The sequence below is a fragment of the Garra rufa genome, chromosome 24 (genome assembly GCF_049309525.1).
Source record: "Garra rufa chromosome 24, GarRuf1.0, whole genome shotgun sequence".
Taxonomy (NCBI): Eukaryota; Metazoa; Chordata; class Actinopteri; order Cypriniformes; family Cyprinidae; genus Garra; species Garra rufa.
Window position 1 is genome coordinate 36916048 of NC_133384.1, and position 12526 is coordinate 36928573.

The following is a 12526-nucleotide window of genomic DNA, read 5'->3' on the forward strand; positions in this document are numbered from 1 at the left end:
GTCACATTGTATTAATTGTGTACACCAATTTGATTGCAAATGTGTGTTCATTAGTTTGTAGGTTTATAATGGGCATTTTTGCACAATTTGTGGTCAGATGTCTAATGACTGTTTGTTTGTTTGTGTTTATGCAGCTCTTACGGTGTTTTTTGGAAATAAATATTTTATAAACATCAGTTCCTGGAGAGCAAAGTGCATATGTTCAGCTGGGAATGCTGCAGTGATCGTGTTTGAGCAGCTGCAGTATCAGTTCAGTCACTGTGACTCTGACTGACAGAGGTTTTTGTACGACTCTTTATCACTGTGTGAACACACTTTTACTGCTGATTTCATGGTAACTCTGACAGTAATAATGTCCAGCATCTTCAGTCTGGACTCCACTGATGGTCAGAGTGAAATCACTGTTAGATCCACTGCCACTGAATCTAGATGGAGTTCCTGACTGGAGGCTGCTTGCTAAATAAATCAGGAGTTTAGGAGCATCTCCAGGTTTCTGTAAGTACCAGGCTAAATAATGTCCCCAAATTGTATGGTAATATACATTTGTGCTGGTTCTACAGTTGATTCTGACTGTTTCTCCTGGTCGAGCTGCTGTCATTGAGGGACTCTGAGTGACGGTGATCTGTCCTCTACACTCTGAAACACACAACAAGAAGAAAATCAAATCCAAACTTTGACAATATACTTGAAGAAATGAATTGATATCAAACTTGTGCTCCACAAACCTTGAGCAAACGCTGTGAGAGTCCAGATGAAGATGATGATGAAGGTCATGTTGATGAAGATTGTTGTGTGTGTCAGTGATGAAGTGTTAAACTCACAGCACTATAAACACTCTCAGAGCACTGAAGCATCTGATCAATATGCAAACACACTCCAGATCATTTACCTGAAGACAGTCACTCATTAACAGACACAAAGTACAACTACTAAATTAGTCTTTCACTATAATATCTTCTAATACCCAAGGTATTAAAATTTTTATTGTCATTCACTACTGAATAAATCTACAAAACCAACTTAGTATGTTATGCAGGTTTTTACAGACATGAAGATCATCACACGTGTCTTGGTCAATTACTGAATCAACTGAGTTTGAGATAAAACCATTTTTTTCATAAATTCAGGTACGTGCTGTAGTAATAATTAAAAAAAATATATCAAGCACAAGGTAATTTCTGCTGTGAGTGGATGTGTTTGTTGGAGACTCAGTTGATGTGTGTTTGTGCAGTTAGTGAAGCGTTCAGGAGGTTTTTGTTCAGCTGCTCTATTAGTTTGTATCACTGTGGTGGACTTTCGGCAGCGGCACCAAACTGGATGTTGGCAGTAAGTAAATCATCATTTAATATTATTAATACAACAATTAACTGTTAAACACTTTATGACTGTAAAACTCTATAGAAATGATACCCTTTTACGCTTATGTATATATTTTTACTTTTATTTTTAATTCACATTGAATGTTTGGCACTCAATATTGTAAAGATGGTTTTCATTGTCATGGCATCCAGTGAACTATAATCATTTCTGTTATTTCTTAATAACTAGATTTTAAGTTTTTTTTGAGTTTCAGCTCTTTTTTTTCCCTCATTGATAATTAAATTTTAAATGTTAAAAAGGTGCACTGAAATCAAATGTAGCATTATGTCATTTTGGCACAACTTTGATTTTACCTGAAAATGTAAGATAGTATTTAAACATACATTTTCAGAGTAGTATGTTGATTTTTTTTTTTTAAGCAAACCATGCAGATCTTTTCAAACTGGAAATTATGGTTGTTTAATTGAATTTTTTTTGTTAATATTTTATTAGTTAATAATTTATAGTAGAGAAGCCAGTCAGAAGTTATATTTTCTATTTTTAAAACAAATTTTTGTACTTGTCCCATGTTGCCATCAAAAATTTGACGCTTTTAATAAAAGTGGCTAGTATTGAAGTTGATAATGAAAAAGTATCTTCAAAATAAATAAGTTTCACCAAACTTTCATTGCTTTGCTGATCACAGTCTTTGTAAAAATTCATTCAGGTGACAGTTTGCAGTTTAGTGATGCTAAAATGACTAAAAACTATCACTAATTGTTCCATTTACCTGAAACCTGAAAGGAGAGAAATGCTTTGTTCTTGATTGAGTGGACTATTGTGTGTTTGTCAGGCGTCACTCGTCCTAAAGTGAGCGTCCTGCCGCCCTCCAGTGCAGAGATCTCCTCAAAGAAGACAGCGACACTGGTGTGTGTGGCCAACAAGGGCTTCCCGTCAGACTGGAGCCTGAGCTGGAAGGTGGACGGGAGCAGCAGGTCTCAGGAGAGCAGCGCTGGGCTCCTGGAGAAGGACGGTCTGTACAGCTGGAGCAGCAGCCTGACTCTCTCTGAGCAGGAGTGGATGGAGAGCGTCTCAGTGATCTGTGAGGCCACACGGAGCGGCCAGCCTGCGATCACTGGACACCTGACCAGACATCAGTGTTCAGAGTAGATCTGCTGCTCTTCTCACTCATGTCTCACATGGAGACTAACAGCACATGAGCGACTCCTTCATTCTCCACATCCAGCTTCAGGCGCTCTCATCTGCATCTGCTCTGCTTTGTGTTTAATACAAGACTATATGTGTGCTTTATCATCCAGTGGTGATTTTATAACAATTTAGTCAATAAATTAATTCATCTTGTGTCATTTTTGTTTAGGTGTTGTTTTTTTTAAATACATTTTATAAATAAACTTCATTTAATGGACATGAAAACACCTGCAGACTCCTGAAGAAACAAGAAAATGGGGCCAAATTATAAACTTCACAGACAATGTTAGATAAATTGAATAAGATAAAGAGTGTTAGATTAATATATTTAGCATAAGGAAAACTCAATGAATGCATAGTTTTAATTAATATTCATTAAAATTTTCATTGTCGAGAGAGTGATAGTGTTTGAGCAGCTGCAGTATCAGTTCAGTCACTGTGACTCTGACTGATGGAGGTTTTTGTACGACTCTTTATCACTGTGTGAACACCCAGCTACTGCTGATATAGTGTGCACTCTGACAGTAATAATGTCCAGCATCTTCAGTCTGGACTCCACTGATGGTCAGAGTGAAATCTGTTCCATAACTTGCTCCATTGCCACTGAATCTAGATGGAGTTCCTGACTGGTGTGATGTGGTCTGATAAATCAGGAGTTTAGGAGCTTCTCCAGGTTTCTGCAGATACCAGGCCAGACAGGAGCCACAACCAGCTGAACGATCTCCAATTCCTCTGCTAGTCTTACAGTTTATAGTAACTGTTTCTCCTGGTTGAACAGCTGCTACTGAGGGAGTCTGAGTCACAGAAACTTGTCCTGTAATTTCTGTGAATGACATTTCATAAGATAATAATAGTAACAATTATTAAAGTGTCAAGTAGTGACACAAAATCTGTTTTGCCATCAAAAAACATGCATATAAAACACATTTTGAATTACTGAGTAAATAAACCTTGAACAGAAAAAATGAGTGTCCAGATAAAGACACCGATGATCATCATCTTCTTGCTGGTTGCTCTTTCAGTGTGAATGGAGAAAAGCTCTCATGATGAAGTGTTAAACTCACAGCACTATAAACACTCTCAGAGCACTGAAGCATCTGATCAATATGCAAACACACTCCAGATCATTTACCTGAAGACAGCAGAGGCACCATTATGCCATTTTGTTTGTGCCATAGGTCTGCTAGTAAGCACTAGATGTTTGTGACTTGTTGCGTTATTTTGAACTAGGCTGATATGCTGTTTTAATGAACAATTTAATTAAGTTAAAATTAAAGTTAAATTATTTTGATGGATTGTAATAGTTGAGAACAGCTGCATTTAGCAGTAAATGTGAACTGAAGCTCTTGGGGTTTGAACATGGTCACTGGAGACGGAGCTGCTCTATTCTGAGACGATCAGAATCACTAAAGCTGCCAATGCAAATCTGATTTACACCTCAAACTCACAGTTTCACTGTTTGATTGGTTCAACGCTCTGAACTGAAACAGTTTCACTTCTGCTCATGGAGTGATGAGACAGTTATGAAGCTTGAGTGGAAGTTTCATAAGGCAAGTTTATCAAAAATACATGATGATTGTGGTACAATCTACAAAAAAAAATGTTTTTGTTTGATTTTTATATCAATTCATCTTAGAATCAGAGCATATTTGAGTCAAACAGTCTTCAACAGCACAGATCACATTAGCCTATAATAGAGCTGATTTGACTCCTAACTCAGTTTTGAGCACATGTGTAGTTCATATGTTTGGTCTCTGTGTGTCAGTAGTGAGTGATAGTGTTTGAGCAGCTGCAGAATCAGTTCAGTCACTGTGACTCTGACTGACGGAGGTTTTTGTACGACTCTTTATCACTGTGTGAACACTGGACCACTGTGTAAACTCTGACAGTAATAATGTCCAGCATCTTCAGTCTGGACTCCACTGATGGTCAGAGTGAAATGTCTCCCAGATGATCTACTGCCACTGAATCTAGATGGAGTTCCTGACTGGAGACGGTTTGTATAATAAATCAGGCGTTTAGGAGCTTCTCCAGGTTTCTGTAAGTACCAGGCTAAACAATGATCCGAACCACTCAAGTACACATCTCTGCTGGTTCTACAGTTGATTCTGACAGTTTCTCCTGGTTGAGCTGCTGTCATTGAGGGACTCTGAGTGACGGTGATCTGTCCTCTACACTCTGAAACACACAACAAGAAGAAAATCAACTCCAAACTTTGACAATATACTTGAAGAAATGAATTGATATCAAACTTGTGCTCCACAAACCTTGAGCAAACGCTGTGAGAGTCCAGATGAAGATGATGATGAAGGTCATGTTGATGAAGATTGTTGTGTGTGTCAGTGATGAAGTGTTAAACTCACAGCACTATAAACACTCTCAGAGCACTGAAGCATCTGATCAATATGCAAACACACTCCAGATCATTTACCTGAAGACGACAGATACAGCTTTACCATTAAGTATCTTTGCAAATTATTTATTTTTTCCAGTTACAGAAATTGACACTCATGATTTGCTTCACGTTATTTTGGGTCAAGCTTTTCTCTCCAAACACTGTTTTAATGATCAGTTTCATTCAAATTCTGATTCAAGATCTGAATGCTGAGAGCTAGTAGGATACTGTATAACAGGTCAAAAGTCATCCAACAAGGAATAACTATCTAAATCTTGCAACAGGTTTCATTATAAAGCAGGTAAACACTATTGGTGTAAAGGTGATGAGCAGTGATGAGAGTATTTTGGGACTGATTATGAAAGAAATGATTTCAGCTTTATAACAAGTACTTGTTTTTTTTAAAGATGAACATTTTGAGCTGCTTTTTCTAATAATCAAACACTGATGTTGAGAAGAGCTGATGTTGGGTCTCATATCAGTGTGTGTTAGTGTCCTTCTCTCTTTCTCTGCTGGAGTTTGTGTTCATTTGAGTGTGACGGAGGTTTTTGTACGGCTCTTTATCACTTTCCAGCGATATCGTATACTATTTGAACTGAACTGACGATGATATCACTGAATTCATTGATGAACTGCCTTTAACTGAAAATTGATTGTTACAATAATGCGTTACTTACACACTATTGTGCTGTTATACTGTGCAGTTGCTTTGACACAATCTGTATTGTAAAAGGCGCTATATAAATAAAGGTGACTTGACTTGACTTGACACTGTGTGAACACATTTTTACCACTGATCCAGTGTCCACTCTGACAGTAATAATGTCCAACATCTTCAGTCTGGACTCCACTGATGGTCAGAGTGAAATGTCTCCCAGATGATCTGCTGCCGCTGAATCTAGATGGAATTCCTGGTTGGCGGCTGCTTGTTGCATAAATCAGGAATTTAGTTGCTTCTCCAGGTTTCTTTAGGTACCAGTTAAGAAAATGATTTCCATTTTTACAGCAGTTGGGATCACTGTTAAATGTACAGGTTACAGTGACTGATTGTCCAGTTTGAGCGAACAGCACTGAAGGAGTTTGAGTTACTGTCACCTGCCCAATAGATTCTGTCAAATGAGAAAGATCAGAAATCAAAAACACTTTTTCAACCATATCTTCTCAACACACATAAATACTAAACTTTACAGACACAAACCTCGACATAATACTGCCAGCGTCCAGATAAATATGGTGATGAAAGTCATTTTTGTTGGTTGTAGGTTCAGTTACAGAGAAAATCAGTTGTTGATCATGTTTGATGTTTGACAGAGTTATAAACACACAGAGCACTGAAGCGTGTGTCGCTCATGTAAAACACACTCTCTATGCAAATGCTTCAGTGGTGAACAGTTTTAACAGGATTAATGTGATGTTTCACAAACGTTTCACAAATTCAATATAATCATTTACGGACATAATGCAACATCTCATCAGCAAACGCGCTGTTTTCTTTTTCTTTTCAAACATCATTTGAATAAACGACAGCATGATTGAATCAGTGTTTTGAATGAATCATTTGAATCAACTCACTCATAAAAACAGTCCCTTGTCTCCATCTACTGGTGTAAGGATGTAACGTGTGGAAAGATTCGCTGTAAAACCCCCAGAACTAATGCTGCAGGTAAACACATTTGTCTTATGTTCATAATGGAGATTCTGCCAATGTTACTGGACTCAACTCAAGATCTAAGTATATCAGGATCATTGAAGTAAAATGGACATAAAAGGTGGAGATGAAGTAACGTAGGCAGCCGTTTATATATGCTGCTCTTGCATTATGATTGACAGATTTAGATGAACTAATGTTTACAACTAGGTTTTTGTACGACTCTGTACACTGAATTTATATCACTGTGTAAACACGCAAATACTAGAACAGTATGAACTCTGACAGAAATAATGTCCAGCATCTTCAGTCTGGACTACACTGATGGTCAGAGTAAAATCAGACCTAGATCCACTGCCACTGAATCTATTTATTTTTATCTAATAAATCAGGGGTTTAGGACTGCATTAAACTGGATGTTGGCAGTGAGTATATTATCTAATAAAAATAATTGTGACTTTATTACCTTTTGTGTGAATTTCTATTTTACAAAAGTTTATCTCACAAACAGATTTACATAAAACCACCTTGCCTGTTTACCTGTGTTAGAGATTTGTTGTCATCCAGGATACTGTATAACAGGTCAAAAGTCATCCAAATGGGAAAGAGCATCTAAATCTTGCTAAAGATTTCTTTTTAAAGCAGGTAAATCGTATTGGTGTAAATGTGATGAGTATTTTGGGACTAATTATAAAACAAATGATTTCAGCCATATAACAAGTATTTGGTATTTAAAGATGATCATTTTGTGTTGCTTTTTATAATAATCCATCACACAGTGTGTGTGAGCATCGTTCTCTCTTTCTCTGCTGGAGTTTGTGTTCATTTGAGTGTGACGGAGGTTTTTGTACAATGCTTTTGACAAGAATGAATAATTATTATTAAGAAAAGAAGTGGAGGAAAAGATGCAACATTGCTGGGTGATTTTTGCTTTTAAAAAATTTAGGAAACTTTAACTGATTTTTTTCAAAATTCACTTTGCTGGCTCAACTGACTTTAAATGGGTGTAGCTCACTCATTTTTGTTTTGGTCAATTCCAACAAATAACTTATTTTTGAAAATGTGCTTATCGCAACTAATTTTGCCAGCACAGGTCACATATGACTTTAGAATTAAATATGAGTGTAAAAAAAATATAATCTAACCAACACAAACACCACAACATTGGACCTGAGAAATATGGCACAATTGTTTTTTTGATTTGATATCAGTTTACACACTCAGCTTTCTCTGATTATAGCCAAACCTCAAATCACCAAACAAATCATAATCTAATAGAGCTGATTTGACTCCTAACTCCGTTTTGAGCACATGTGTAGTTCCTGTGTTTGGTCTCTGTGTGTCAGTAGTGAGTGATAGTGTTTGACTCTGACTGACAGAGGTTTTTGTACGATTCTTTATCACTGTGTGAACACACGACCACTGATCCAGTGGAAACTCTGACAGTAATAATGTCCAGCATCTTCAGTCTGGACTCCACTGATGGTCAGAGTGAAATCACTGTTAGATCCACTGCCACTGAATCTAGATGGAGTTCCTGACTGGAGGGTGTTTGCATAATAAATCAGTATTTTAGCACAGATGATCAGTTAGAGTAGAGTATGTTTATTTCCTCACTTGTAAAACAGCAGCTAGTGAAGATCCAGATGAAGATGGTGATGAAGCTCATGGTTGCTGTTGGTTCAGAATCAGATTCTCAGTGTTCAAACTCACAGAGATATAAAACCTCCTGAAGCTTGTGCTGCAATGCAAAATCTATGAAAATGAATGTGTCTAAACCTCCATGCCCCTCACCGAGTGAGAGTTGAATCACTAACAGAGGTCACAGATCATCAGAATTTATTAAAAAGTATTTAAAAATGATCAAAAATGCTTTAAGAAACACATGACCCTATAAAATTATGAATGAATGAAAATGTGATTTATACATGCATTTTATGAATAATTCTATGAAATTTGTATTTACTTTTATTTATTATTTTAAAATTTTGAATTACTAGTTTTAATTTAGGAGACCTTTTTGTGTTCTTTTGAGTGTGACAGAGGTTAAACTGGTGATCAGAAGTCTTTTTTTTTTTAAATACTAAAGCAGTCTTTCAATGTGCTGTCATTGATGTTCATTCAATAAAGCTTCTGAACGCCTTCCATTTGTGTTGGACTGCATCATTGATCAGTGTGTCGTTCCTTCACTAAAGTTTGAGCTGCTGTTGATGGATTGTAATAGTTGAGAACAGCTGCATTTAGCAGTAAATGTGAACTGAAGCTCTTGGGGTTTGAACATGGTCACTGGAGACGGAGCTGCTCTATTCTGAGACGATCAGAATCACTAAAGCTGCCAATGCAAATCTGATTTACACCTCAAACTCACAGTTTCACTGTTTGATTGGTTCAACGCTCTGAACTGAAACAGTTTCACTTCTGCTCATGGAGTGATGAGACAGTTATGGAGTTTGAGTGGTAGTTTCATAAGGCAATTTTATTAGAGATAGATTATGATTGTAAAATCTACAAAAACACAACACTCGAACTGAGAAAATTGTGCTTTTTTTGTTTGGTTTGGTCAAAATCATCTGTCACAGGACAGATCACAGTCTAATAGAGCTTGAGTGTAGTTCCTGTGTTTGGTCTCTGTGTGTCAGTAGTGAGTGATAGTGTTTGAGCAGCTGCAGTATCAGTTCAGTCACTGTGACTCTGACTGACAGAGGTTTTTGTACAACTCTTTATCACTGTGTGAACACAGCACCACTGATCCAGTGATAACTCTGACAGTAATAATGTCCAGCATCTTCAGTCTGGACTCCACTGATGGTCAGAGTGAAATCACTGTTAGATCCACTGCCACTGAATCTAGATGGAGTTCCTGACTGAAGTGTGCTTGTTAAATAAATCAGGAGTTTAGGAGCTTCTCCAGATTTCTGTAAGTACCAGGCTAAATAATGTCCCCAAGTTGTATGGTAATATACATCTCTGCTGGTTTTACAGTTGATTTTGACAGTTTCTCCTGGTTGAGCTGCTGTCATTGAGGGACTCTGAGTGACGGTGATCTGTCCTCTACACTCTGAAACACACAACAAGAAGAAAATCAACTCCAAACTTTGACAATATACTTGAAGAAATTAATTGTTATCAAACTTGTGCTCCACAAACCTTGAGCAAACGCTGTGAGAGTCCAGATGAAGATGATGATGAAGGTCATGTTGATGAAGATTGTTGTGTGTGTCAGTGATGAAGTGTTAAACTCACAGCACTATAAACACTCTCAGAGCACTGAAGCATCTGATCAATATGCAAATGAACTGATCCTGTATTTAAATGAGCTTCTAAATGAAAATTGCTCATTCATTTCTTCCTGTCAATCACTGTATCCACACAAGACACCGTTAAATCTTTGTTTGTTTGTACAATTATTTTGGCTGGTGTTTTATCATCTGTCGGTTTATTACAGGATGGTCTATGCAGTGTTGGTCAGTAGCGTCGCTACAAGTAGTGACGCTACTAGCTTAACTACATTTCTCAGTAGCGTGGTGGTAGCGTCGCTGTTTTCTGAATCAAATAGCTTTTCAGTAGCTAAGCTATTATTTTGATCAAGTAACGCGGTAGCGTCAACAAAAGCTATAAGCTATATATTGTTCTCTATACTTTAAAGTCCATGTTGCAGGTTAAAAAAAAAATCGAGATAAACATTGTCACGGATTGGTCAGGTTCTGCACCCACAATCACTCCCAGATCACCTTCACCTGAATACTGATTAATGGACACCTGCACTCAATCATCACCAGCACACAAAAGCCACTCTCCACACGCCACTCATTGTCCGGGCTCGTTCTAGCGAAAGCGGACTGCTAGTGTCTCTCTACGAGTCTCACTATCTGAAATACGTACCTTATTGTACTTACCTGAACTCTGTCTCGTTCCAGTCCTCCCAGTTCCAGTCTTCTGTGTCTTCTCAGTCTCCAGTCGTCAGTGGTGTGTGCCGTAAGCTGACTTCCACGTCAGCGGAGGGTGGCGGATTCACGGACTCTCAGTATCCCTCCGGCTATCGTTCTTGGAATCCTCCAGTCTTGCCACCTGCAAAAGAAAGGACCTGTTATTCACTCCACGTCTTCACCCGGCTCCGAATTCTTCTATACAAGACATACTCACCATCACGAGAACTCCATTCACCTCCGGCACTGCTGCTCTTAACATAATAAACATCACTTGTATTATACTCACCTTGTTGTCCCGTCTGCTTCATAACAGGAAGCCCGGACCATAACCGCAAGCAGCATGAGTGCGCAGGATCCTTTCCAAGAACTAGTGGATTCTCTACGGAAGGTTTTACTGTCATCTCCATCTGTCACCCCTTCCGCACCGCCGGCACCCACACCTCCATGCACTTCTTCGGATCCTCTACCATCCAGTCCCATGGCCCGACCAGCGCCCTACGCTGGCGGGGCGGAGGAGTGCAATGGATTTCTACTGCAATGTTCTCTAGTCTTTTCTATGCAACCAGCGCTCTATCCTACAGACCAGTCTAAAATAGCGTTTATCACCTCTCTTCTCACAGGACCAGCTTTGAAGTGGGCTGAATCGATGTGGCAGCAAAGCGGGCCGACCACTCGTTCCATCCAGGCATTCATCGCTCACTTCAAGGAAGTGTTTAGCCGTACAGACGGGGAAGTATCAGCGGGTGAGCAGCTTTATCACTTGTCACAAGGATCGATGTCAACTCATGAGTATGCCTTACGTTTTCGAACCCTAGCTGCTGCCAGTGGATGGAACGAGCGGTCGTTGCTGACCACCTATCGTCTCGGGCTCGAACCCCGTCTTCGCCTCCAACTAGCTGCGTCAGATGACGCCATGGGTCTAGAGCGTTTCATCCAACAGTCCATCAGATGTTCTGACCGTATGCAATCATACCAGACTCTCTCCGATGTCTCTGCTAATGCACTCCTCCGCCCAGTGGAGACCGCCAGCCCTCCAGAACCAGAACCTATGATACTTGAATCTGGTAGACTGTCAACCGCTGCGTGACAGAGAAGGCTGACCCGGGGTTTGTGTCTCTATTGTGGAGCCAGTGGGCATGTACGGGTGAAATGCCCCCTTCGTCCTGTTCCTACCGCGGTGAGTGTTATCCAGTCCGAAGTTGAAAAGATGTATCCTCTGTCTACATGTGTTCAGTTAACCACGTCTTCTGTCCTAGCCCACGCTCTCATCGACTCCGGGTCAGCGGGAAACTTCATCTCGGGGAACCTCTGTCGCCAGCTGCAGCTCCGAACCGAAGCTTCGTCGAGCGTCTACCAGATTCAGCCCATAACACGTTTCATCACTGCACGACCCCGTATCCATCGTAAATGCCAACTCATCCACCTACAGATTGGAGCTCTTCACCAAGAGGAAATTCAACTTCTGGTTCTGGAGGGGGCCACCATGGACATCATCTTGGGGCGCCCGTGGCTGGTGAAGCACAATCCCATCATCTCTTGGGGCAACGGAGAGGTAATCCGGTGGGGCCACGACTGTTTTCCAGAGTGCTTTCCAGAAATTCCACGTCCTATTCCAAGACCCATTCCGGTCTGCGCCACGTCCATCGAGAGCCCTCTGGAGCAACGATCCACCAAGATTCCGAATATCTACTCCTCCTTCCAGGACGTCTTCTGCCCCAAGAGAGCTTCCCAGCTACCTCCCCATCGGCCATGGGACTGTGCCATAGACCTGATTCCAGATGCTCCTTTGCCCAGAGGAAGGATCTACCCGTTGTCACTTCCGGAGACAAAGGCCATGGAGGAGTATATCCACGAGGCTCTTCAACAAGGATACATTCGTCCCTCCACTTCTCCCGCTGCATCCAGCTTCTTTTTTGTAGGGAAAAAGGATGGAGGGCTGCGGCCGTGCATAGACTACCGCATTCTGAATCAGGGTACTGTCAAGTTCAAGTATCCCCTTTCTCTCGTCCCTGCGGCCCTCGAGCAACTCCGGTCAGCCACCATCTT

The 12526-nt window shown here is 40.1% G+C and overlaps 3 gene segments (V, D, J or C); 1 reads left to right on the top strand and 2 right to left on the bottom strand.

Annotated features, from left to right (window-relative positions):
* Nucleotides 1-298: 298 nt before the first annotated feature.
* On the bottom strand, nt 299-774 carry LOC141300952 (immunoglobulin kappa variable 4-1-like). The segment is given in 2 exon segments: nt 299-636; nt 726-774. Coding segments are annotated over 2 exon segments (387 nt in total).
* A 274-nt stretch (nt 775-1048) lies between these two features.
* Nucleotides 1049-2546, top strand: LOC141300347 (Ig lambda chain C region-like). The segment is given in 3 exon segments: nt 1049-1072; nt 1275-1326; nt 2153-2546. Coding segments are annotated over 3 exon segments (393 nt in total).
* Nucleotides 2547-9274: 6728 nt separating this feature from the next.
* Nucleotides 9275-9747, bottom strand: LOC141300941 (immunoglobulin kappa variable 4-1-like). The segment is given in 2 exon segments: nt 9275-9609; nt 9699-9747. Coding segments are annotated over 2 exon segments (384 nt in total).
* Nucleotides 9748-12526: the final 2779 nt, after the last annotated feature.